The following is a 26,260-nucleotide window of genomic DNA, read 5'->3' as shown; positions in this document are numbered from 1 at the left end:
TATACAAGAATGGACAATTGCAATCACATAAACTTCAGGCCAATGAAAACCGGATGCACTGTTGGAGTTTTGGGTTTGACTGCTATGACAACCTCGTTCTCAAGGTCTCTCATCTTCGATGTCACGCAATCTCAATAAATTTTCGTATTTCGACATATAGACGAAAGCACAAGGAAAAAAATGGCGACTGGCACATTCAAACATGATTTTAGTACACGAAAACCGTAACAACGCTCCTAAAAAAAATATAGAAAAGTTTTAAAATCTTCAAATCTAGTATGCACAATGGCGTTAGCACAGGGAGAAATATTGCAAAAATATGGCTTCCGTTGTGCCCTATGGGCCGTGTTAAGTTCGCAAGGTATTGTGCTAAAATGTACAGCCGCCATCTTTTTTTCCTAGAAAGGATTGAGCATGCGGCCTTCGCAACAGGAAGCGGTAAAAGACATTCTCGTCCCAAAGCCTCTGTTTCGGCTTTTGGTCACTTGGTCAGTGAAACGGAAGGCGTGTATTGCTTTGTAATTTGCATTTCTGTTGCGCATTCATTTTTCGTCAACCTATGAAAAAGTTCAATTTTTTCGAGGGAGTCCAGAACCACTCGACTCAACCACTGGGGACAACAATGGGTAAAAGAAGGAAGAGAAATATTTCGCCGTTTGCCATTTTCTCACTCGCATCCGTAGGGGTTTAACCCTAGCCCTAAGAATAAGAGGAGAACATTGAAAATCGATCAGTTTCACATCCTATTCAAAAAGAGCTAAAAGCACAGGTGTTCAGAGATGTGCTCAGAGCAGTATGCATGGCCCTGCAACTTTACCCTAGCTCTTTACTACTCGCTTAAAATTAGGTCAAAAAAGATTTTGTGTTATTTAAGGACCTGACATAAAAAAGGGCTCACCTACCATGAATCCCTTGCTATTAGAAAAAAAAATGAGAGAAACCATGCAGATGTGATTTTCTCAGTGCACGAGACTTAACTGGCGGTCTGTCTACTTGTGGTAAGGACCCTACAAACTAGTTCCACCCTCTGTGGACTACTTGGAATAAAAAGACAGAGAATATAATTTAACCAGGCTACAGTTTATTCGTGTCTTACAGATCGTGAAACAAGACTTCTGACAAGCACAGAGGGTAAAAATTTCTTGTCTTGATCGTTATGCAGTAAGATAGAACAGAAGAAAATAACTAGGTCTGATTAATGACATGCGAAAACATTTTGTAAGGTCAATTCCAGCCTTTAAACTGTAGCAAAGAGTGTTCTTAACAAGTCCTTTCGACAAAGTTGAACCGATAAGTCAGGAATGATGTTTTGACGTCTTTAGACGTTTATACCCTGTCTTTATGAATCAATTCCTTTACCAGCTCTGAGTGCTGGAACTCTGTGGGGTCTGTACATTGGAACTCGGTAGTTAGGCCGGTGAAGCATTTCTTCAGGGCATCTTTTGAGCTCGCGTAGATCATCTTCTCGCCAACACTTACTTCATCGCTGCACCTGTCAATGAGCCAAAGACTGTCAGTCGATTGCTGTTCTGCGCAAAAAAGTTCGCAGGGGACAAATAACTCATTGGCTCTGGCGCCTACTCCGCATTCCGTACATTAGTATGGAAAAATTAGGAGTACTTGTAATCCCCCTGGATCTAAATTGAATATATCATAGGTTTTCCCCAGAATGTTTTGTTAGCTTTCCCCAAGCCATTTATAGTCTTGGGTAGAAATAGATGCGTTTTAAGCAATGAGTAGAAGAGTAGAAGTCTCCCTGCACATAGAGCAACCCAAACAACTGTAAACAAGAAAGCCATCATACACGTATTTCTTGATGTAGCCATTAATTACCGTGATGCGTCACCAAAGAACCGAAAAGCTCTTGAAAAGATATATAATACTTCACTTTATACAGTCATGAAAGGTATTCCTTACCAAGAAATAAACACCAATTTCTGTGCTACGGACTGGTTTGGTCTGGTATAACAGAAGTCGAACAGGATGTAACGCGGCTCGTTGCCGAACTTCCTCTTCATGTCGTTAAAAATGTCTTCATTCCTAGACTGTGTACAGTTCTGAGGAAGTTTATCACCCAAGCGATCCACGACTATCTTCTTTTTGTCTCTTATCTTCATCACCACGTATGCATGCCTTTTTTTTAACTTGGTGTCGTTAAAAGCATCGATGACATTTTGATCAACACCAACTCCTGAAGACTAGAAAAAAAATAAAAGGGTTGTGCCAATATGATTTTATACCATGAGTCAAATTATTCTCGCTTTTTGATTGGTTCTTACTTGTGATCAATTGGAAGACAGTTCAAACAATTAGATTTCATGTTGTCGCGCGGTCTGTTACGTAACAGATCACCGAAGGCGTCAAAAGGTAGTATCTCTTTACCAGACATACATGGTTGCCACAGACATAACTGTACAAAATTCTTTTTCTATTCCATGACTTTTCCCTGATAAAAATATAATTCCCTAGCTGCCAAATAAATACGGAATACCACATGTAGTAGCTGCTTCTAGCCTCCCCTGACAGCTGTCCTTTCCATCCATTAATTTTACACTGATTATTTTTCAGCAGTTTTCAATTTTAATTTAGATCAGTTTGAGTGACCCAAAATTTTTCTTCCAGCCTTTATAGACTTTTACAATGTGTATTTTTCCTGCACCAAAATGAAATTTCATGATCATTCCCGGACCTTGAAGATTTTTTCCCTGGCCATATCCTGACCTGTGCAATCCTTACGTGAGAATACAATTTTGGGCAAGTTATTTCACAAGGGCAATCCATGAAATCACTGATAATCACTTCGTTTTAATTTGCGGCGTCATGCTTGCAAATGTGCCTACTGAATCCCTACTGAGGTTGTTCAAGACCACACAGGTAACGTGGTACAAATTGAAGGAATTCTCCCATTGAACAACCTATGACAAATCTTTGGCAAGGTCTGCTTCAAGCCAAATGTCTACATCGCTAGAACTTATTCCGGATTCTGTAGCCCTGATCGACCCAAAAGGGTATTTATGCTCTCTCCCGCCCGCCCCCCCCCCCCCCTGAATAGGATGTCAGTCCATCGCAGGGTTATTTCCAGCATTAAATTCAGTTCGCCGGTATTCATTTAGACACCTCGGTAAAGAAAAGCACTGTGAGAGAGCGTTTCTTGCTAGCATTAAATTACAAGCGACGAAACGAATTTTCCCTCTGATTTAGCTTCACTCTTTCTCGTGCATCCCCTTCAGTGCTTTTTTATAAGAGCTAAATATCAGTTTGAATAAATTCAGAGGAAAATTAAATGTACTCACCATCTTCTTTGCGGATCAAAATCGCTCTGAAAGAAAAGTAACCAATGCTTAAATTTAAGTCAGAATATTTCCAGATTCCATTCGCCATTGCTAAGCCTTATCTTAAGTGTGGAACGTCTTCAAAGTTTGGTAAGGTGAATTGAAATAGTGATTCCTTTCGTGTTGTGTTGTTTTGACTCTTTTTCTTGTGTGCAGTTAAATAGATTAAAATTATCGACGAGTTCACGTATTAAAGCTTAGTTCAGCTCGCGCCCAAGTTCAGTCTCGATTTGATTTTCTTGTTCTATCATCCTCGATTAGTCCTACTTCGGGCTCTTCAATTTTCCGTTTATGTTTAGCCGGAAGATGAGATAGTTTTAACTTAAGCCATACTCTAAACCTAAGGTACTCACTTGAAGAACTCGTTTTTCTTCAAATCACGAGAAAGAAAACTGACCTACCTTGGTTAGAATCCGGCGGGGTAGTTAAGAACGACAGAGTATCTGTGACGTGTATTTATCAGCTTATCAAGCGAAGATTTAATTAATTAGTGATGTCAGAAAGAAAAGCTGCATATCTAATTGCTCAATATAAATGCTGTTATAAAACACAAAGAAAACTTCACTTCACTTGCCAAGTTCACAAGTTTCCCGCCATTTCGCCGCGCGCGTCTGACTAACCCCGTGATTTGACAGCGTGCAATGATTGGTTAAAGTTTCGAGTGGTATTGGAGTCAGTTCAGTTTAGCGTTTTTCCTCCTGCACGATGCACTCACACTTAAGTCAAAGAAAGCACGACGTTTGAACAGGGTCTTGCAGTATTTCATACTGGCCGAAGTTTTTTGTTCCGTAAAGTTGCTTTTGTGACTTCGACATATTCATGGACAATAAGTCTCAGTTCTATCAAATTTCATACAATCTCAAATATCATATAAAAAGGTTGAGTGTTTTCTAACCATGTATGGGGGTGGGGTGGGGTGGGGTGGGGTTGGTGGTTACATAGATGTCTGCATGACTTCTTCTCGGGTCGGTAAAAGCGTACTGTAGCTATGTAAAAGGGGTAACATTTTCTATAGAAGGTAAATTAAAGGGTTACCTTTTCTGTCAAAAATGGTAAATAAAAGGCCGAGCGTTTAGACCAAGGGACGGAGCCTCCCCATAGTCCTCCCCATCGTACCTCTCCGGGGGGAAACGTTGGTTGGCTGTGACCAGCGGTATTCCAAGAAAATTCAACATGGCTTCCTTCTGTGAAAATGGCGGGTAACACAAATATTCTATTTTGTTTCAGTTATTACCTGCAACTGTGGTAATGTACACTCTTGTAAATCGAGATGAAGGTAGTTCAGTGTATAATTTTGTCAAAGAATTGTTGTTAACTGCATCATCGGCGAACAAACAGTGGAGCCAAGCCCATCAAGATTACGAGCGATTCAACTTGATGCTCGGTGAGAGAAAACCAAAGGGTTTCGACTACACAAGAATAGGTAAGCTTGATTAGCTCAATTAATCCTTCTCACATTTTTCAAGGATTGCTTTCTTGTAAAAAGATTTTTCTAGCAGTCTGTGATCGCCTGTAGGTCGATCGGAAGGATTGTCCACATGTATGTGCTAAAAAAACAAAACCAAAAAAGCAATGACAAAAATATGTCAGATTGTTCATTATTATGTACCGATCAAATATATAACACCCCTGCGGGCATGACCCTGGCACGGAATTTGACAAGTCGATGTGTCCTGGGAGGCGGGAATTCGAGATCAGCAGTTGATATGGAGGTGGGGAATTTGACTCTAAATGAGTTAGGGGGATTCGAACAAGTTGCCTTAAGATCATGGTGAGGATTTCCAGAAAGCATCAAGAGAGAATGTAGTTCTTTGTATATGTTGTTGATCAAAAACAATACCTTCAAAAGGTTGGTGCAGTGTTAAATGATATTAGAAACTAAATATAATTTGTGAAAATTTAGTCTCTTCAATATAAGTTTAATAATACATGAAATAATTATTTCTTGGCACAGTGGAAGCCAACAGCAGTTGTTCGAGTGCAATTTTTTTTCTTTTCCATTACTTAATTTTCTAAGGCATGACCTGGGGGTTGGGGAATTTATCCATGGGAGGGGGACTTCTATATTGAAAAGGTTGGAGATGTTTGTCAGAAAATTTGAATCAAACCCCTAAAGGAGAACAATCTGGGGGTGGCCTTAGTTTTACTTAACCTCTAAAAGATACCACTTAAAATGAAATAAGTTTAATAACAAGTAGACTTTCTAAAAGTCCTTTCCAATGATATTTCCATTGTTAGTTTTGCCGCTGGAAAGGACTTTTCCCACTTGCAGCGCGCCAAATTTTACCAGTGGATTTTTCCACTGGTGACCTAAATACACATCAACCAATGAACAAACAAGTACTGACCATATGTCATGACGTCGCACACAACCAACAACACCTCGCAGAGCAAATCTCTGCTGAGTTCAAGTACTACAAAAATCTTTTTCATTTAGCAATTGTTCTTGGATTTACTTAAGGATATGAATTTTATGGTAGCAATTGAATATGGTTTATCCAACTTAATTTCAAGTCTTTGAAAGACGGACAGGGAAAAGCAGTGGAAGGCTATTTATCCAACCAATAAGTGTTTGTTTACTTACAGACGCAATCTGAGCTCTTGCCTGATCTGGATCGTTTCAGAGAATTAAGTTTGGACCTTTCAAAGAAGAACAGTTTGTGTAATTGTTGCACTTTTAGATGATTTATTGAATGACCAAGTAACTTCTCTACAAAGAAAGGGCATTGCAGCAAATTTGCATTGGCTGTTTTACCAACTTTACTTTAAGCAGTCGTCGATCGATGAAGGACTTTTGGGAACAGCGATTTTATTCTCTGCCGTTTGTTGCAACTTCGATTCTCAACGTTATTTAATCAAGAGAGCTTTAATTCACCTTCACATTTCATTACCGAGCTTAAAATTTACCATCTTTATTAACTTATCACTACTCACGATGAATTCGATAGCGTTGATCCTAGCAGTATGCAGGACACCTATCATATATGAACTCAGTTAAATGACCTTGCTCTCCATGCGTTTTCGTAGCTCAGTGGATAGAGCGCCCACCCGGTGTTCGGGAGGTCATGGGTTCAATTCCTGTCGGGGATTCAGAATTTTTCTTTGTCCCACGCTCGTGTCATGTTGATTAATTCACCTTCCTAATTTCTTCTCCTTTAGTTAGTTCGGATTCTTATCAGTACAACCTAGATCTACATAAGTTTATAGCATTTGTCAGGCAGTTCTCTGGTCGATCACTGGTTAATCTCTAATCTAGACGACCAATCTAGACTAAAACAAATGAGCTCAATTCCCGATCGCTTTAAACATGGTTGTGACTTTTCAGGAGGCTTTACTCAATGGAACAGCTTTTGCTGTTTGTCAATATAGCTGACTACATACTGCACTGTACACAAATAAATTCATTTGAGTTAGGGAACAGCACTCGTAAATGTTTTGATGAAAATCATTTTCTGCTTTTGCGACGATCGTGCACAGAGCACATGAAAAGTGAAAAATATCAATCATGTTTTTCGCGCCAAAAATTTACGTTCTGATTCACATTCCTGCAAGTGAAACAAGTCAACATCTCACGACTTAAGTTGCTCGCTCTCGCCCTCGCGATTTCGCCGCTCGAAGATTACGCTTGTTGCTTGAGATAAGTGAGTCAAGGTTTCAGAAAAGGTCAACTTGTGGCAAGTCCAAATAACAAGCTGCTGTTCAGGAAAGAAGCCACCACTAATAAATTGGACTTGAGAGAGTGGTAGAAACCAGGTGTGAAAATGGAAATGAGAGTGTATTCTAAAAGTGCACCCTAAAAGATACTTTGATTGTTAAAATAGTGGCATTTTGTCCTGAACACCCTAACTGAGACTAAAATCCTTGGTTTACACCTCTAAGAGAGAAGACAAGCATCCCCGACCTTTTCATGTGGGAGTAGCCCCCTAGGGTATTTATCATGTCGTGTGACCCCAAGGTGGGGCATTTTAACACCACTGGCATAAGGGGCTGTTATCCTTACCACCTGTTATGGCTGAGCATGCTTGATGGGTCCTTGATTTTATGGGTGAAATTGCCTGTTGCTGATAGAATTCATCCACAAAGTAACATGTACAGGTTTGAAGGACAAGGCTTTAGGAGACTCAAAACATAATGACAGCTCTGTATGACATGAATTGGGTCCAGTTTCAAGTGAATGACTTTATTGTGAAAGCTGAAAGAAACCTTTAAGGTTACTCCAAATCTTCATGGGGCTACTTTTTCCAAATTTTCTTCTTTCCAACCAAATTAAAGTTCATTATTCAAGGTAACATTTTCCATAAAATGAAAATAAAACATTAAAATGCACACAAGTTATTGGGAAAAAGAAATTTTTTAATAAAAGTTAATAAACCGTCAAGGTGTCATAATCCCCAAAAGGCATGGACTCCTCAGCGACCTTTTCACGGCAAACGGCTTAATCCAGCGATCCTATATCAAATACTTTCAATTTGAGATTTCATGTCCATCAAGAGTGCCTCTTTGTAATCACGCTTCAGCAGTTGCTCCTCAGTTTCTTACTGTTTTGTTGCAAATTGCTTTTTTCCGTTTTGCCCTTTATTGTTGACCACCGGCCTAAAATGTATGCGCCTAAAACGTGACTGTAACACTATCACCTTACCGCGAAGCTCAACTTTCCTTACTGTGAACGCTAGGGGTTCTGTTATTTCATTGGCTGGCGGCATTTTGAGTTGACATATCCCTCTCAGAAGGTGTGACATGTTTTTTTCGAGAGAATCCTTCGTCTTTAAATTAATTAATAGGGTATGTAGAATCGATGGTTTTCCTTGAAATTTGCTAAGAACATTCACTGATAGATATGGAACAAACACGTGTTGGTGAATTCTTTTATGTCAAATACTTTTCTCATGGCGGTCTCTAACGCAACATGTTACACAAATTTTTCGATAGTGGAACTTGACAGATCTATAAAAAGATAACCAACAGAAATGAAAGAAAATGGTGACACGCTTTGAGAGATTCATGCTTTGTGATTAACACTGCACAGTTATTTTGCATCAACAATCGCATTTGATACCCAATTAATTCGCCAGAATTTCTGTCAGTCGTTTTGTCGTTAACGGCTTCTGCTGTCTTAGGGAAGTAGCTGGCAAAAAAGAATATAATTTTATTGAATTCTACATTTTATAACCTTTCTATTGATATATAGTTTGTGGAGGTTCCCTTCAAAACAGCGCACGTACAAATTTTTTTCTGGAGGACACCCACAAAGGTTTAAAGGCTCAATTTAGATTATTAAACAATTCCTGCTTCAAACTTGTTTGATGCAGGAGTCATTAGCCAAATTCAGACTGACTTAAAATTTGTCTCTAAGTAATGTGGACAACCCCATAAATTAGATAGATTCACATTCAAGGGTTATTATTAGTTAGTAGCTTAATAACACAAAGTACAGGCAGTTAAATGGTGGTCTGTCAGGTTTTCTTTGGCCAATCTCAAAGGAACTGTTAAGGAAACACAAATTGTTATCTATGTTTAGTGGAAAGTTTATGTTGTGTTTCTTCTTAGGTCATATTTCAGGGTTGTGTCAAGCAGTCAATTACTATCGAGGCTCTGAAAAACTTCTCTGTAAAAAGGTACCTCTAGTGAAGTAAGTGAACATTTGGTGATATGAAAACCAAGAATTACATATAAATTTGCTTGAAGAAGAGAGTATATATAACAGGGCAATTCCATGTGAGAATGTGAAAAATCCAGATTTTTAAAAAGTGGTTGGACTTAAAATCATACCCTGTACTATGTTGTTGACAAGTTATAGTACATAGAAAAATAAGTTTCAGTTTGCTTGTGATAGCAACACATTCAGGGGGGGTCTCCAAAGTAAGTGTTTATTTTTTAATAATAAACAATAGGTGAGAGACAAATTTTTAACTTGCTATATAAAACTTGGAAATGATTTGTGTCTACAAACAGTTATATCAGAAGAAATACCTCAAAGGAGTTAATACATAAAAAATATAAATTTCACCCTGAACTTTTTTTAAAAAATAGTTATTAACAAAGTAAATTTTGTTACGGACGTTACGTAACGTCCGTAACGTTTACACAATCTTTTTCCATTCTTAAAATAACTATTTAAAAGATTTCAAAGATATTTCTGCCACAAAGCTAAATATTCTTTAGAAACACTTTGGTAAAAAGCAGTCCCTGAAAAACTGCAACATTTTCCAAATAATGGTAACAAAACTTTGTTACGGACGTTACGTTACGGACGTTACAATTCTTGAAGCTTACATTTGAAAAAGTCTCAAGAACCCAAACATTACACTCAAAGACAATTTGTCTTTTTAAACATTAACTTGTTGCACCTAACATCAATGGAATTAGTATTCTGGTTAAACAGTTATTTCTCTTGATAGTTTTTCAAACTTTCTTGTGTTTCCTTATAACTTTGAAAAGTGTTTCCACGGCAGGCAGCTCCGGAATTTCAAAAGGCCCACTGATAAATTGGGGAACAGTTACTGGATCAGAAAAAATGTTTGAAAAGTAGACTGTGTCCACGTCATCTCGTCTAGGCCAATGGAAAGTACTGGCACTATTTCTGTGCAGGAACTTGAATTCTACAAAACTGCCACTTTTCTTCATTACTCTCCCAAAATAATAGGTTTTGACGTAATCAACTGCATAGTATTGCCCTGGTTGAATAGTTGGTGGTGGAATTGGGCAAAGGCTTTTCTGGTGCAACTCTTGGATCATATGGAGTTTTGTAAGCATAGCTTACAGGAGTGTCACCAGGATCTTGTACATGTGAGGCAGACAACTTTTTCTTAAGCCTGTGCAATCGCACTCTTTCCCTACACTTCTTTCTTTCAAGTTCAGCTTTTCTTGGATCAACAGCTTTCTTTCTACTTTCCCTTTTCCTAAGTCTATCTTTCTCTTTATGTGCTGCATGCTTTTCTGCATTTTCTTTGATTTTTTTTCTGTGATTTCGGACTCTTTCTGCCACAGTTAAACGCATTTTTGGATATGTGAATTCTCAAAGAAAGCAGTGTTTTAGAGAAGGAATTAATTATATTCACTGGAGTCCAGTATATGTCTGTGGGCTCAGATAGTTTGCAAAGAGCATGCTCAAAGCTGAGTACATTATGTAAAATGAATGTAGTGTCCTTCATACTGTGTTGGGACATTTCACGTCTTTAACATAAAGTACCAACCAGTTTGATTTGTAAAATGTTAAATACAAGCCTTTTTAAACTTATATGTCCAAAAAACTGTGGCCAACAATACAAAAAAGCTGATTTATTGTGTGCATTTTATAATAATTCACACAGTGTAACGTCCGTAACATTGGCTGTAACATCCGTAACGTTAAAGTTCACATAGCATTACATAATTGCGAAAGCCAGTTTAAATTAAATTAAGCTTTTTGGTTCACACAACTACTATACTTCAAATATTTGGAGCAGTTCATGTAATAAGCCCTGACACTTCACAGGAATTTTCCATTAATACCAGTGCTCTGGCTCATGTGGTTGTTTTTTATGTAACGTCCGTAACGGTGTGTTTTTTGCTCTATTTTAAAATATAGGCCAGTCAAGTGGAAAACTTTTATAACTCAATTAATGCGTCAGCAGGCACAAACATGATCAGCAATGTAACATTGGACAATCTCTTCCTATCCTTTGCCTGTGCTAGATTAAAGTTTCAAAAATGACTCTGAATGTAACGTCCGTAACTGTGGAAATGCCCAACAGTACTATTATCATCATGTGAAACAAAGCTTAAAGCATTTTTAATACCATGAGAACTAGGAACCTTCCCAGAGGTGCAACTGAAAGTGAGTGTCTTCTTAATACAGGTTTGTTGACAATGCACAGTATTTGATGTGTATACCCAAGTGGGGGGGGGGGGGGGGGGGGGTGGGGGGTGGATTTTCGATCATGTTAATCATCTAAAATTAAAATTTATAAGATAAAATTTCAACGCAGTAACTATAAAATTACAATAATAACAATTATAATTGTAACATTCAGCGGTAAATCTCAATAACACACTTCCAGATTGGTGTTATTTATATATGTATCAAATTGAAAAAGAAGAAAAATCCTAACGCCAGTTGTAATATAATCAGAAAGATTAGAAGATCAAACCTAACTGAGTTATATTACCGGTATATTTTAATTCTTATATCATCTCCAGGTTCATTCGGTCATTAGCTGAGAGTGAGGCTGAAACATATCAATGGCTGCCTGTTTCATTTATCATTTTGCCAAAACAAGTGCAATCAAAATCTGAGTCAAGAAGGAAATTCAGTAGCAAATATTCTGATGAAAGAGAGCAGCTTGTGGCTTTTGCAGGCAGCTGTGAAGGGAAAGTTTGGATAGCTAAGTCATCATCTGGAGCAAAAGGTGAATTGCCAGAATTACAACGTTACAACAACAAAGGCTAGTGTGGCCGAGCAAAAAACTGAAACAAATAATTCAAACTGAACATAACATTATTAAGAATCCCAACTGGCTGGAGGCAAACCAGTTGGGTATTTACAAGTGTGACCAAGGATTTAAACTCGGGGCTACCATGAAACAAATCCAGGTAGTGGTCAGAGCAGTACTTGAACACAGCACTGCTGGATTATGAGTCCCATGTACTGACGACTCGGCCATGCTGCCTCCAAATATCAGGCATATTTAGTGTGTACTACTCAAGTGAATAGTGTTTTCTGCATGTGCTCATTGGCTAACTCAAAAGTTATTATCAAGTAGTATTCACCTCCTCCACTGGCAGAGCATTGTTGGCACCCTTTGCTCCACTAGGAGCCTAATGGATCAAGTCATTCACTTCCAAGCAGCAGAACAGAAGAAAAATTGCTTCCTGTTTTGCTGTGGTTACCAAAAAGGCTTTTTTTTGGTCTGCTTGTTATTCAGCTTGTGTGGTATGTACATGTACTAAAACAATTTTTCACCTCAGTATCAGTGAAAGTTGTGTATTTTTACCATGCCCTTTCACTGCTCAGTAAATATCCACCACTATTCCCTTTTCAGTGGCTTTTGTTTCTAGGTGTGCATTATCTTTTGTTAAGTATTATACACCTAACAGTGTTGCAAAGTTTTCATAGTCTTAAATATTTCTCCTGATTCCTTCCATCTTCAGGAATCTAGCAAGTTCCTCTCCTGTTTTGCCCTCCTCCCCTCTCAACAGCTAGCTAGTATCATAACCAGTGAAATAATGGGGGAAGAGAAATCCCTATCACCCATGTCAACTATGAAATGCAAACACTTTGTCGTCACTGAGTAGCCAGCACGAAGTACATAGTTAATTTAAAACAGATTGAAGTAATGTCTTTTTTTTTCTTTTGTTTCAAACAGGGAAAGACATTTTCATTTCTGATGATATCAAAGAAATCCTGGCCTTTGTTGATGAGCAAACACAAGGCTTTGTTGTACAAAAGTACATTGAGAACCCTCTACTTCTTGATAAAAATAGAAAATTTGACATAAGGCACGTAAAGTTTTAACAGCCTTTAACTTTTAACTAAAATGGGAAATGTTTTACCCTGTTAATCTAGAATTAGATTTTTTTATCAGCAAAGTACTGCTGAACTGGTCACCATTTTCAAGTTTCTGGTGTAACCATTAACTGGAGCTTTGTATAGAGACATAATGGTGTACCTCAGTAGAGCACAATTCTTTCCCTAATTTTTCAGTCCAGGGATTGGCGATTGAACCTAACACAATAAGAGAATGAATATTTCAAGGTAGATCAGTAGTTCCTTTATGTGCTCTAGTTTTTAACTTCTAAGGCCAGTGTACAGGCTTTTTCAGGTAGGAACGACTCAGATAGCAACAAATCTTCGTTGAAAGTGAAGTATGATCATCGCAGTAAATTTTCCAATTTAAGCAACTGGAAAGAAGAAGCCTGAAAAAAATCAGGGCTTCAACGGGACTCGAACCCGTGACCTCCGCGATACCGGTGCAATGCTCTACCAACTGAGCTATGAAGCCACACATTGGGAGCGAGGTCAATTAATTGAGTTCATATCTTCCCATGAGTGAAATGATGTGAAGTATATATAAAATAATTCATATTTGAACTGCGGTAGTAGATGAAAGTGAAGTATGATCATCGCAGTAAATTTTCCAATTTAAGCAACTGGAAAGCAGAAGCCTGAAAAAAAATCAGGGCTTCAACGGGACTCGAACCCGTGACCTCCGCGATACCGGTGCGATGCTCTACCAACTGAGCTATGAAGCCACACATTGGGAGCGAGGTCAATTAATTGAGTTCATATCTTCCCATGAGTGAAATGATGTGAAGTATATATAAAATAATTCATATTTGAACTGCGGTAGTAGATGAAAGTGAAGTATGATCATCGCAGTAAATTTTCCAATTTAAGCAACTGGAAAGCAGAAGCCTGAAAAAAAATCAGGGCTTCAACGGGACTCGAACCCGTGACCTCCGCGATACCGGTGCGATGCTCTACCAACTGAGCTATGAAGCTCAGTTGGTAGCTCATAGCTCAGTTGGTAGAGCATCGCACCGGTATCGTGGAGGTCACGGGTTCGAGTCCCGTTGAAGCCCTGATTTTTTTTCAGGCTTCTGCTTTCCAGTTGCTTAAATTGGAAAATTTACTGCGATGATCATACTTCACTTTCATCTACTACCGCAGTTCAAATATGAATTATTTCATATATACTTCAAATCTTCGTTGGTACCCCGCACTGATGTACAACTCAGTAATTTTCTATAACAGCTAACACCCTGGAATTCTACATGTTTTTCTTTACTACACTGTACAACACCGCTGCGTATTGCAAGGTATGGTGTGTTACGACCTAGCAAGGTGTGGTATGGCACAGCATGTCATGGGATGAGATAACACAGCACACCATGGCATGGCACAGCATGGCACCTAGTAATAGTCTGTAAGTACTAAATGGATCATTACCAGTTCTTTGTTTTATTTTTTATTGTTTGTTAGGTGTTGGGTGCTGCTGGATCATAAATACACCATTCATGTTTTCTCGGAGGGAGTGCTGAGAACATCATCTGAACCATATGATGCAAACAACCTGAGGAATATCACTAGTCATCTCACAAACCACTGTATACAGGTAAATAATGATCTTATGAACTTGTATATTTAAGCTCCTTCTCTCTTTAATTCTCTCCATGATGTTTGGTTAAATGTGATCAGTAATACTGTTGAAGGTGTGAAGGTTTGGTGTGAAAGAGTATAACTTAATTGTTACTGGTGGGTTAATTTCACCCAACATTTTGCATCATGCTTTGTAGAGTGAAAGCTTGATTGCAGTCTGTGACACTTACTTTTATCATTTACATAGTGCTTCTACTGTGGGAAATGCACCTATACAGTCGAACCTCCGGTTGCGACCACCTATCATAAGCTACCACCTCTCCTCAGCGACCATTTTCCCAAAATTCCAAAAGTTTCCAAATCAAATCGCTATATTTGGAACCTCTTGTAAGCAGCCACCTCTCATTAGCAACTGCAGCCACTTTTAGAGCTATATAACCTCCCATAAGCGACCATTTGACAGATAATAGAGAGGAAATTGGATAATAAGGTGTTGTAACATTATCCGTATTCTTGGGTAGTGCAAAAGACGGAAATATTTCAATAGGAAAGCAGATTTTGTCTCGAAATTGACTTTTTACATGAATAAATTGTTTAAAACATTGGGTAAGTGTCTGCAGTTACGATATGCTGATGTGGCAAAATTTTGATCCACCATTGTCCAAGCTCTTGTAAGCGACCACCTCCCGTTAGTGACCGCCTCGACTTGACATTTTAGGTAGCCGCTTATGGAAGGTTTGACTGTATTTGCATATTTTGAAAAGGTAAACGATGGTTTGGTAAAAGTATGAAAAATACAAAAATTGCGTTAAAACCCTGAATAAGGTGTAGTTTGATCTGAGAGTGGTAAGGGTGTTGCACAGGTTAGTGATCCACTTAAAGAGACATGCAATAAACCAATTTTGATATATTAAAATTCAGCCTAAAACAACAGACCTCAGTACAAGGCTCCGGGAAATAATTATTACCGAATTTGTGGGGTTCATTCCCCGGAGCCTCATGCTGAGGTCTATTGTTTTAGGATGAATTTTAATATGTCGAAATTGGTTTATTACCAGAACACACGACCCCTATGGATACCAGTCTTTGAGCTGGCCACCCTGTAAAAATTTAAGATTTACTTGACCTTACTTTACTTTGTATGCTACAGATACATTCAACTGCCAGCCTTGCTCTCAGTCCTTTTAATATGTGATTTTTTTATTTTATCCACAGGAGGAATATTCTGGACATTTTGGACAGTATGAGGAAGGAAATGAAATGTTCTTCACTGAGTTCTCTAGGTTAGCCTATATGTTAATATTATTGTTATCCAACAGAGATGTTCATTCATTAGCACAGAATAAATTATGTGTATCAAACATGCTTAATGAAAGCTTTGTGAGTCAGTTTTAGTGTAATTTATTAAAATTAAAATTTAATTTAATTGAAAAGTGATCTATTTATTCTTCTTACATATGGGTTGATTACGATGTTTTTTATTTCTAGGTACCTTGAAGGGACATACCATGTGTCCCTAGCAACAGACATTTTACCTCAGATTAACACTATTGTCAAGAAATGCCTGGTTGGACTCAAAGAGGTGAGATTCCTGCAGAAAAATGTTGTAATACCTAAAAAGTTATGAACACTTTAAGTCAGTGTGAATAGGGTGAAGTTGTCCTTCTCATGAACCATAATGCAAATAGTTTGGCTCGTGCAGCCATATTTAGCAATAAAAACCTAACGGGGTCAGTAAAATTGCTACTGACTGTTGTAGTGGAGAGTTAATCATATAATTTCTAACGTAGGAATTGACGACAGAAGGTCTTGGATATTACAGTTTTCAGCTGTTTGGATTTGATTTCATGATCGATGCTCAGTTCCATGTGTGGCTGCTGGAAGTTAATGGTGCCCCGGCTTGTGCAAAGTAAGATGTTTTTATCATTTAGCTCTACTAACTTAGATCTTTTTTCAGTTTTTAAACTTTTCAGCCAACTTCCTCCCCTCTCAGACTCTGATATCAATAATGTATTACAAAATTTTCTCACATTTTTTCATATCACCATTTTTACTTAAATGCTTCTTTATAATTGATTTGTTTTTCAGTGGAGCGCCTTGTTACTTATTTTGTGTACTAGAAACCCTGCCAAAACTAACTTTTACTGTTGCTGGGTCAATTAGCAATGTCAATGAATCTGTGAACAGTTGACGCTGGAGGTTAGAATAACACCAGAGCAATAGACTTTAAGCATTTTGTTAAGAGTCGTGGTCAGATTAGTAAACTGACCTCTTTTTCTTTTCTTTTAGAGCACTGCTACCAGACCTGGCTCAAGATCTTGTGCAGAAAGCCATTGAGCCAATCTTTCCTACAACTGACAGCACGGAGCCTTGTGACAGCTGTGAATCAGGCGACAAAAAGCAAGACACTTGTAAAGGATTTTTTAAGATCATTTAATTGAAATCATTTGAATGATAACATTGAAATAACAATGACAAATGGCATCTCGCCTGTAAAAATTATTTTATATTGTTTTAAAGTATTTATCTCTGCGTTTATTCATGACTTTCACTTGTGAAAATAGAACACATGATTAGCTGAGAGTAATTAAAGTGATCAACCTTTCCTGTCAGTACTTATGATTTACAATCAGTGTAATACAATGTGCAAAAAAGGACAAGTAAAGGAATGATGTGTGTAAATACCAAGCAGGAATCTATTGTTTTAATGTGTACAACTTATGTTTAAATCTAAATCTAAATCTAAATCTAAATATTATTACTTCGGCAACATCCAGAGGACATCACGCCAACTCTGAAACATTCAGTCGCGAGGGGCCCGAGGTCGGCCTGAGGTCGGCCTGAGGTCTTGTCAGTATGGACCGACTGCAACAAGGTCCGTACAAAAAATATCAAGGGCCGATATTCTCTCTGTTAATAAGAGATTTATTGCATAACTGAAGGACAACGTACACTTCAAGCGCGCTATTTTAATGGGGAGCCGAAAGTGTTCTTTTAGAAAAGTAAGTCGTGAAGCTACAAGAAAACGTACGTACTGCAGTTATCGTATCATGTTGTACAAGTTATGTTTCTTACAGTTTCTTACTTCCTTAATGTCGAGATTTTAATTTCATTAAAAATAATCTACCGCACTTTACACTCAAATTATTCCATTTCAAAAAAACCCTTACTCTATCAGAAGAAGCATTCCACATTACTGCGCCTTTCAATAACATGCGGACTCTAAAATTCAAAGCTCAACTGACAAATGCGTTTTTCGCTACCGTCAATCAAATGTCCGGCGGCTCCTCCCAGCTTCCCACTACTGCCGAGCACTGTTTCGTTGTCAGAACGCTGCTCAACGATTTGATTACCGAGCGCTCGGCAGTCTTCTTATTAAAAGAGTATAGCTGTCTGGATTCGACTCCGCGCCCTCCCCTCCCACAAAAAAAAAAACCAATCGAAACGTCAAAATCAAAAAAATGTAAACACATGTAAGCAAACTAAACGGGTGTTGTTGTTTTTAGCTATTTGTCTCGCAGTTTTCAATATATTTCCTTTCTGTAAGTCATCTCTCCTTACCCCATTTCAAAATACATTTGCTGTTTTCAAGCTGTGTGGCTGAATTCCCTTTCAGGGGATTTTTGACTTTGCTCAGTTAAGGGCCCATTAACCGAATTCATGCGCGCGCTTGCGCGCGTTGCTAAGGAGGTGAAATTTCACTTCCGGTTACTTACGTTAGCCTGAGTGCGGAAAATAAAAACAACTCATTAACTTGCAAATTCGCTTACATTTCAGATGTTTTTCTTTGTGTTTCACAAAATGTAAGATAAAAAAAGTACAAGCAAAGACAAAATAAGAGAAAGACAGAAAAACAAGAACAATAGAAAGAGAAAACTAACTCCGTGTGGCTTTGTCTGATCTTACCGAAGTGCTGCTGGTAGTGTAAATTGCGCACGCGCTGATAGGGTAACTTCCAATATATATCGGGCGCACTTCCGGTTTCTTTAAATGCTAAAGGGAACGCGATTTTTCATTAAATCCAGTCTTTTTCGACGAATTTCGATTAAAGTCAACGTTGGAAACATAGCTATGCATTCCATTTTCGAAATCATGCTTTTTTCAGAAAATTGCGAAGTTTTCAATGTTTTGAAATTCTCTCAAAATCTGACCTTTTAGAAATGAAACAAAATCTATGCATAGCGTAATGAGGATTTAAATTAAAATGTTAAATCAATGAAAAAAATCCCGATAAAGTAATTTGCCTAGGAGCCTTTGCATTTTTTCTGTATTAACCACATGACCATGGGCGTGGCCTGATGACGTCATCATTAGTGCTACTGACCATGAAAAGGTTAAAACATATGAAATAACTCTGAACTAAGTAAAAATGATGAGGTTATATGAGAATAAATTTTTCTTAGCAACGGCTCGAAAAGATCAGTTAATGGGCCCTTAAAAAAGGCAATCAAACTTATTGCTAATCAATATAGACCAATATACAAATATTACGCCTCAACTGTAACTCAGGTACAACACGTAACTCAGACACAAGGCTTTTTTGTCGTCGGGTTTTCACAGAACGAACGAGCGATGGTTTCAGCAAGACTACTCAGGTCAGCTAGACGCTACTTTACATGGAATTACCTCGGTCGTTTGATATCAGCAGCAACTCTCGCGATGGCATTGTTCACCGTTTGTACAACATTTTTGCGAAGAAACGAATATCTTATGACAAGATCTGATTTTGTGCGTAATCAGCTGGAAACCCTTTCGAATGAAAGACTGAAGAGATATACACGCGATCAGAGAGGTAAAGAATCCAATGTTTTGAGATTTTAATTTGTAACTTTCATAGAGTACTGTAGTTTTTGAACTCTTTGTGTCTAATTTCTGGTGTAAGCCTTCAATAGTACAGCTCAAGTTTAAATTTATTTAGTCCCTCAAAATATTTGCGCGTTGCTCGATAGCTTTTATTTGAACGGTCACACACTGGACTTAAATCAGCACTAATCAACACGAACTCTTTTTAATTCCTCGACCTCAATTTCCTTTTAATTTTGTTTCATCCCCTACGTCTTTGCAGGTAAGAGTTCCATATTTCGTAAAACGTCCGTAACAAATCGAATTGGACTCTGGACTTGATTGTTAGAGCCACTGGAATCTCAACAATATTGGCCCGCTGAGATTTGTTTTTCTTAAAGTAAGGCCATCCCCTTTTTTTCTCTGTTTAGCGTCGTCCGACCGACCCAGATTTTCGCGTTTTCAAAAAAAAAAAAAAAAAAAGTTACACAGAAGGCAATGAACGCAATGACACATTATTTCAAACAATTGTCACTTTAATCTGAAACATAAGCAATTTTTTGCCTTACAGATTTTTAGTTTTTCCCTGTTCTCGTTTGATGTTGACTTTGTAACCACACCTTGTTGTTTCCAGGCTCCACGGATATTATGCTGAGGTACCGGGCCTCCTAGCTCCAGACGGCTTTTCCAATTTTATTTTTGTTTTTTTTTTTTCCTTTTCCGACCGACCGACCCAAAATCAGAAAACGCATTCGACAATAAACTAAAAAAAAAGGGGATGGCCTAACCAACAAATATGATATTCCGGAGAACAAAGTTTGTTTATCCTGTGACTCGTAATTTTATGAGGATCAGTATTTCGAGCGGTACTGTACTATTGGAAGATAGTTCCGTAGTAGATTTACAAGTACTGTACGTTCGCTAGTAAAACTAACTCTATATGATGTTGAATTTTGCGTTTAGATATCGCAGGCAACCGCCATAAATTGTTTTCAAAAGTGTTTTAGACCTTGATTTTGTCTAAATTAGCTGTAACAAAGGTCTAACAAGCTTAACTAATTTTCTCGCGGCTTTTTGATGACCTGTAAACCAATCCTACATTTAAAAGTCATTTCGTCAAATGATAGTACTTTTCAAAATTTGAATTGACAAAATACGAGATCGAGAAAATTCAAGCTCTTGTGAATTTGTCACAGCAAATGGATGACAAACAGGACAGCTATTTGAGTCGGTTTTACTTTTATTGAAAACATTCAAAAAAAAATTGTGAATTAGTAGAGTCCAGTGCAAGACAGCTTCCTCTCAGTACAATGAAAACTTTGTTCACTTAATGAAACCACTCTACCTTTGTGAGGAGATAATTTCGTAGACAAAAGCCAACAGTAAGAGCTTGTGAAAGCCCAATAATACCGTGGCAGGTCATGGTAACCACCTGTCGATCTGTATTATCATGCAACACCTTGAGGTGAGAGCTAGCTACCTGAGGCTGTAAGTAGTTAACATTTACGAGCATAACTGACTTACCTAAAATGGAATAACCCTGCTCAACGAATTCATTGGCATCAATAAAGATTGTTTAGGATTAGTCAACACAGGTTCTCCCAGGTTTACAAGGTCGCCAAAAACTTGTTATCACACTTTACACAGTTTTTACAAATATTTCAAATTATCAGGGTCCACAATAGGGTTCCCACCTTCCCATCCATTTATCCCGCCCTTTTTTACCTGGAAATCAAAGGGTAGCACGATAAGTAACCACAAGTGATTGTAACGTTTCTTTCAGTAAACGTTTATTCTGTTTTGCTTTCTTTTGCTCACGTGCTAGTATCAGTGAAAGAAAAAGATCGTTCATATTGCCCGTCCTGCTTTCTTGTGGAGGTGTGTACAAGTGATGTGTGCTAGTCAGCGCGTTACGTTTATCATTAATCGCTTCAGCTGGCGAGACCACTTCAGATTGATCACAGCAGCCGCCGCATAGAGCTTTTCATAATCAGCTTTACATGTTGAATTCCTCGTTCGGTATATCACGACTATCATCGGCGACCAGTGTGGCCATGCTGGCCAGACTATCCCCAACAAACCAGGCGAGCTGGAAAAGGTCGAAAGACAAGAAAGACAAGAAAGCATTGGCAGGTCAAGAATGCGCAAGCGTAGAAGCCGAGAAATTTATTTATTTATCTATCTTTTTATTCATTAATTTATGGGCGTTACCGTTACCACCTAAAACACAAACAATGCAAATGGTTTTGAAGTTCTACTGGTTATTTTAAGTCAGTATAGATTGTTTCGAAAAGATACAGTTAAAATTAAATTTATGCATCTTTCATTTATATTTCTAGAACATTTGAAGAAGAGGTATTCCTTATGTCCAGAGAAGGAAGTAATGAGCAGCTCCGAAGTGACCAAGCTGGGCAGATACCCAACAACAAAACGTGAGCAAACTCGACGAAATTAATTGAGAGATTATAGCCGGCAGTGCAGGTTTGACCAGTCAATTCTGTGAGCCCGAAGATAGCTTCTCCGCTCTCGGAACATCCTCAACAAAAGGCTAGCTTGTTCGTGTATTTCAACCATATACTGTGTAGTTAATCCTGAGGATACCGCACCACTGGGGCTGAGAATATTGCTACCGTATATCCACTCTAGGAGTTGAGTGTACATTATTCTTTTATTGATGCACGATTGGAAATTTTAGAGCAACTTTGTGTCAGATGTTAGTTTTGCCGGCTCAATGAACGCCCTTTCTTGGATGTAAACATTTTCGCCTTTTTCAAGCTATATTCTAAACCACTCGTGGAGGGGGACATGGGGATTTGCGGTGTTGCGGTGTTGATGTTTTTTTAATGCGGTGATGCGGTGAATAAAATCTCAACTTGCGGTGTTGCGGTGATCTCAAACCCTACGGTGTGCGATGTTTGTGTTTTTCAGGCTGCGGTGTTCGGTGAAATGAAATTGTTTGTGGTGCTAGGTTTTTTTCATCTACCTTTCTCAAACCTAAATTTGACCTAAATTTAGCGTGTAAACTTCGTTAATCGATACTAATTTATGACAAACACGTACCATCGAGATAAATAATTTGTAAAAAACTACAGACCATCACCTTCCAGTCAATCTTCAATATGCTTCGGCTGCCAATCCGAAGCTGTTTTCATTTATACGTAACTTGACAAGTAACTCGACCTCTGCCACCCGGAGCTCTATGTTCGGTAGACACGTGGAGGAGCGAGGACAGAAACAATGTGTTTATTTTGTGGAAAATTGTTGAGGTATAAAAGTATTATTGAAGGTGTAGATGAACGAATCACGGCGCTAAAAATACGTGTTGCGGTGACGGTGTTTCGTTGACTTTTCTTGCGGTGATGCGGTGTTCGTTGTTTTTTTTGTTTTTGTTTTTTTTTTTTTGCGTTGTTGCGGTGTTTAGAACCCCCTGATATCCCCCTCCTCGTGCGTCCATTTGCAGTTTTGCTAGACCTCAATGAGACACAATTGTCCATTTAGTAAATATACTAAGCACTGAGCATGAACAAAAAAGCAAGCACTTGCATGGGAGGGCTACTGGGCTGTGATAAAGGACAAGACTTGTAACAAGTCTTTCTCCATCTAGGTTTGAATTGCGAAATGCACGTAAGGGTACTTTTAATACCACAAAATGTAGGGCGGGACAATCTACCATAGACAGTCATCCTATCCTGTGATGGCGGCATTATCCATAATAGCTTCATGTTACAGAAACCAGGTAAACTTCTGGCGGTGAGAACTAGCTATAGTTTGGCCCGAGTGCTCAGTTGACTTTATAATGAATGAGAACTTGCAAGGAAGAGAATATCAATTCTTGCCTGTGAGTGAATAGATCATTGTACACAGCCCCTGAACGCTGAATATTTTTAACTGTGTTTACATCCAATTCAATTTGGGCGTCAATACTGCTTCTCCGTTTTCTAGGCTCACACTCATGATGGGAAGGGGGGTGGGGGGTAGCGTAGGGGTGGCTTGGAGGTCGACCCGTCCCGTGATAGAAACACGGCAATAAGCAACTGCTAATGCAATTGCAGCAAAGAATTGTCAACACCCGCGTGATCGATCGCGAATAACGTTTTTATTTATGGAATTCTTTTTATATTTATAAGGTCTTCTTACAATTGGAATAGCGTCAGTTGTCAGGCCTAATGGGGCAAACTATCTGCTACAAACCACTCAAAGTTTGATCAATCACACCAGCGACCTGGAAAAGAAAGACGTCTATGTTGTGATACTTCTTGCTGATCTCCAGGAGCCAACAAAATCCACCATGAGGAGGGAACTGTTCAAAACTTTTGACAAATATATTGAACAAGGGTTTCTGACGGTGATTGAAGCATATCCAGAATATTATCCAGATCTTAATAATATCAAAGAGAAATATGGCGATTCTGTTCAAAGAAGAGCTTGGCGTTCCAAGGAAAACCTTGACAACTCTTTCTTGATGTGTTACTGTAAGAACTTCAGCCATTATTACATTCATCTCGAAGATGACGTGAAATCTTCCCCCAGCTTCGTTTCCAAGCTGAGGGATTTTATAACATCACAAACTGACACTGACTGGCCGAGCCTCAATGTTGCCGTTAGAGGAAGCGTGGCGAAGGTTTATTATTCACATGACCTCGAAAATATCGCTTCATATTTTTACCTAATGTATGACGAAATGCCCATTGATTGGCTGATGAACCAGTGGACAAAAATCAAGTTTCCAAATGTAGAGTATCGCTATAATAAAGAACCCTTTTTGGTGTCGTTGTTCGAACACATTGGTGTTCAGTCATCGCTCGCAGAAAAAGGGTTGCACAATTCAAATGATTTGGAACCATTTTTTGATCAGTACGATCAGAAGTACAAAGGCCTGAACCCACCTGCCACTGTAACCTCATCACTGGCTTCTTATCAAGGTGCCCCGCAGGATGCTTATGACAAGGGCAGTGGTTATTTTTGGAGCAGGTATTCCCAGAAAAATGATTACGTCTTGATAAAATTTAACGCGGCGACGGCTGTTCAGAAAGTGTTCGTGGATACAGGATCTTACAGGGCCCCTCAACATTTGTTACATTTTGGTGTTTTGCAAGCTAGCTTCCGGTCAGCTGAAGACAATGAAACACAGACGAGTGGCAAAGATTCCTGCGGAAAGTTCGAGATTATTGGATTTTTCAACCGGGGACAGGCGAAAGCATCTCTAGATAAGTCCAGGAAGGTCACTTGTTTAAAAATCTTAGTAGAACGGGATCAACGTCAATGGATTTTTCTGCGCGAGATTGATATTTGGTAGCCAACTGACCGATTAAAACTCTGCTCCAGTCCCTCGATTGGTCTTCTCGGCTGCTTTTTGACCTGGAGACTGGATTACCATCACATGTTCATCATACTACCTAAGAAAAGAAACAAAGAATGGTCAAGGAGAATGACTTTTTGTTGATATATTTACAGGGTTTCCATTTCCGATGGTACTTTCGTTTCATTCTCTTATCAGGGAGCTTACGCAACGACGCCTAATCAAAAAAGATTTATATTTTACCGACGAAATTCGCAACAAGTGTCTAGATCTGTTCAGTACGCCAATGGCTGCAAAACCGTGCTCAGGTTACACGTGCAATGACAGTGTTTAATCCAAATGGTAATACGAAAACTTAGCCGGCGCCGCTCGCGTTTCCTCGGACTACGGAGAACTAAGTCATCTCATGTTGTTGTTTTGCAGAGGACTGCTAAGAAATGTACATAGATTTATATTGTTCTACCCATTAAACCTTTCATTTGGCGACGTTCTCGCTGGCGTCGCCGTCGTGGTATTAGGGACCTTAACCACCGACGACGAATGGGACGACGACGTCGAGTAAAACTGTTGTAGGACTGGGTCGAGGACGTCGTTCACGGCGTGAAAACCAAGTGCGAGTACATGATAACAGAGCTGAGTTCTTGTAAACATCGACCTAAAACTATCGAGAAATTTTGTCATGTCTTCCTTTCAAGACCTGTTTCTCTTGAGCTACGAAAAGGGTACTATCGATGAAAACAAATTTTCAGTCCTACATGAGGAATTGATGTCGAGAAATCCCGATTTCTCATACGAAGAACATAACAGGTTTTCACTCGAAGAGATGAGTGATGCCGAATTTTCGGCCCGATATAATCTAAAACGTCCTTCCCGGTATAAATTCTATCCTAAAAACATAAGCGAAAGCCTACATGTAGATAGGAACCAGAAGAAAATGAAATACAGAGTCATTTTTCAACTTAATTCTGAATTCATTTAATTTTCTCCTTTCGCTGACAACCGAATTCAACAACGGACAAATCGACAAACCCAAAATAATGTTATTACCAACGATTTCTACACCAAACTCGCCGTAAAATCTAGTTGATACAAAGTTGAGTTAAAATAAATAACCAACTTTCATTTCAATAGTTTGATATACATTTTCTGCCTCAGTGAAACACTGCGTAAATAGATTAATACTTACTCACGTTCGCTCAGGACGGCAAACCTGACGTTTTGACGTCCTAAACTTCACGTAGACGACGAGTCTAGCATGCGCGGTAGCGCGGTAAGGGGAAATTTTACTTCCGGTCGTCGTTGGTGCTTAAGGTCCCTATTGTGTTAGGTTCGAGCCCTAATCCATGGACCAAAAACTCAAATGGAGAGCAGACTCATAAGAACAGCGGAGGTCGAGAGTAGTTTTAAGGGTTCCTGCAGTATCTTGCTTTGCACTGACAGGGACAGTGACTGTAAGGTGTACATTTGTAAAAATCGAGTTACATCGCTTTATTGAGCATCTCGCAAATTGTGGAGTTTTGTTAAATTTTCGTAGCATCACTGAAACAAAGATAAAACATACAAAACACCTCAGTTCAGTTGATTGTTCAATCTTTTTTTATTGCCGGCGAACGTTCTGACATTCTCGCCCGCAAAGCCTGCTATCCTTTTGGTCAGCACCATGAATCACAGCCTCAGGCCAGACAACTAACTGCACTCGCTTTTTGAGCATCCGCAAAGTGCTCTGTCCTCTATCATATCACAGATTCTTTGACTTAATCTATTCGTGGT

The 26,260-nt window shown here is 38.8% G+C and overlaps 3 protein-coding genes across 4 annotated transcripts; 2 read left to right on the top strand and 1 right to left on the bottom strand.

The window, feature by feature from the left end:
- Positions 1-1,076: 1,076 nt before the first annotated feature.
- On the bottom strand, positions 1,077-3,961 carry LOC110045814 (uncharacterized). The gene is made up of 4 exons (XM_020751438.2): positions 3,734-3,961; positions 3,294-3,319; positions 1,918-2,198; positions 1,077-1,492 (listed from the first exon to the last, which is right to left on the bottom strand). Exons 2-4 carry the CDS (start codon positions 3,294-3,296, stop codon positions 1,327-1,329), a joined length of 450 nt encoding a protein of 149 aa, XP_020607097.1. The 5' UTR covers positions 3,297-3,319; positions 3,734-3,961; the 3' UTR covers positions 1,077-1,326.
- Positions 3,962-4,439: 478 nt separating this feature from the next.
- On the top strand, positions 4,440-17,097 carry LOC110045806 (tubulin--tyrosine ligase-like). 2 transcript variants are annotated; one of them, XM_089291621.1, is made up of 9 exons: positions 4,440-4,755; positions 8,880-8,961; positions 11,511-11,719; positions 12,677-12,758; positions 14,293-14,425; positions 15,625-15,692; positions 15,898-15,991; positions 16,200-16,318; positions 16,699-17,097. In XM_089291621.1, the coding sequence occupies exons 1-9, from the start codon at positions 4,581-4,583 to the stop codon at positions 16,844-16,846; spliced, it is 1,110 nt and encodes a 369-aa protein (XP_089147747.1). In that variant the 5' UTR covers positions 4,440-4,580; the 3' UTR covers positions 16,847-17,097. The 2 variants fall into 2 exon arrangements, with proteins under 2 accessions (XP_089147747.1, XP_089147746.1); XM_089291620.1 differs by having other exon boundaries at positions 12,677-12,809.
- A 1,816-nt stretch (positions 17,098-18,913) lies between these two features.
- On the top strand, positions 18,914-26,063 carry LOC110045823 (alpha-1,3-mannosyl-glycoprotein 4-beta-N-acetylglucosaminyltransferase C-like). Its single transcript, XM_089291829.1, has 3 exons — positions 18,914-19,201; positions 21,531-21,623; positions 23,319-26,063. The coding sequence occupies exons 1-3, from the start codon at positions 18,982-18,984 to the stop codon at positions 24,485-24,487; spliced, it is 1,482 nt and encodes a 493-aa protein (XP_089147955.1). The 5' UTR covers positions 18,914-18,981; the 3' UTR covers positions 24,488-26,063.
- Positions 26,064-26,260: the final 197 nt, after the last annotated feature.

Source organism: Orbicella faveolata, unplaced genomic scaffold (assembly GCF_042242905.1).
Source record: "Orbicella faveolata isolate gen_17 unplaced genomic scaffold, um_ofav_v1 contig_24, whole genome shotgun sequence".
Lineage (NCBI taxonomy): Eukaryota > Metazoa > Cnidaria > Anthozoa > Scleractinia > Merulinidae > Orbicella > Orbicella faveolata.
The sequence above is the reverse complement of the archived record's forward strand: the minus strand, read 5'-3'. Positions and strand labels throughout refer to the sequence as shown.

What these genes read in the sequence shown, in the direction of transcription:
- LOC110045814 (XM_020751438.2), bottom strand. An exon ending in AAATTGGTGTTTATTTCTTG is followed by an intron (nt 1,493 to 1,917) that starts GTAAGGAATACC and finishes GCTCATTGACAG; the next exon opens with GTGCAGCGATGAAGTAAGTG.
- LOC110045806 (XM_089291620.1), top strand. Translation starts at nt 4,581, where the DNA reads ATGTACACTCTTGTAAATCGAGATGAAGGTAGTTCAGTGTATAATTTT. An exon ending in AATAGAAAATTTGACATAAG is followed by an intron (nt 12,810 to 14,292) that starts GCACGTAAAGTT and finishes ATTGTTTGTTAG; the next exon opens with GTGTTGGGTGCTGCTGGATC. An exon ending in GGTGCCCCGGCTTGTGCAAA is followed by an intron (nt 16,319 to 16,698) that starts GTAAGATGTTTT and finishes CTTTTCTTTTAG; the next exon opens with AGCACTGCTACCAGACCTGG.
- LOC110045823 (XM_089291829.1), top strand. Translation starts at nt 18,982, where the DNA reads ATGGTTTCAGCAAGACTACTCAGGTCAGCTAGACGCTACTTTACATGG. An exon ending in ATATACACGCGATCAGAGAG is followed by an intron (nt 19,202 to 21,530) that starts GTAAAGAATCCA and finishes TTATATTTCTAG; the next exon opens with AACATTTGAAGAAGAGGTAT. An exon ending in CAGATACCCAACAACAAAAC is followed by an intron (nt 21,624 to 23,318) that starts GTGAGCAAACTC and finishes TATATTTATAAG; the next exon opens with GTCTTCTTACAATTGGAATA.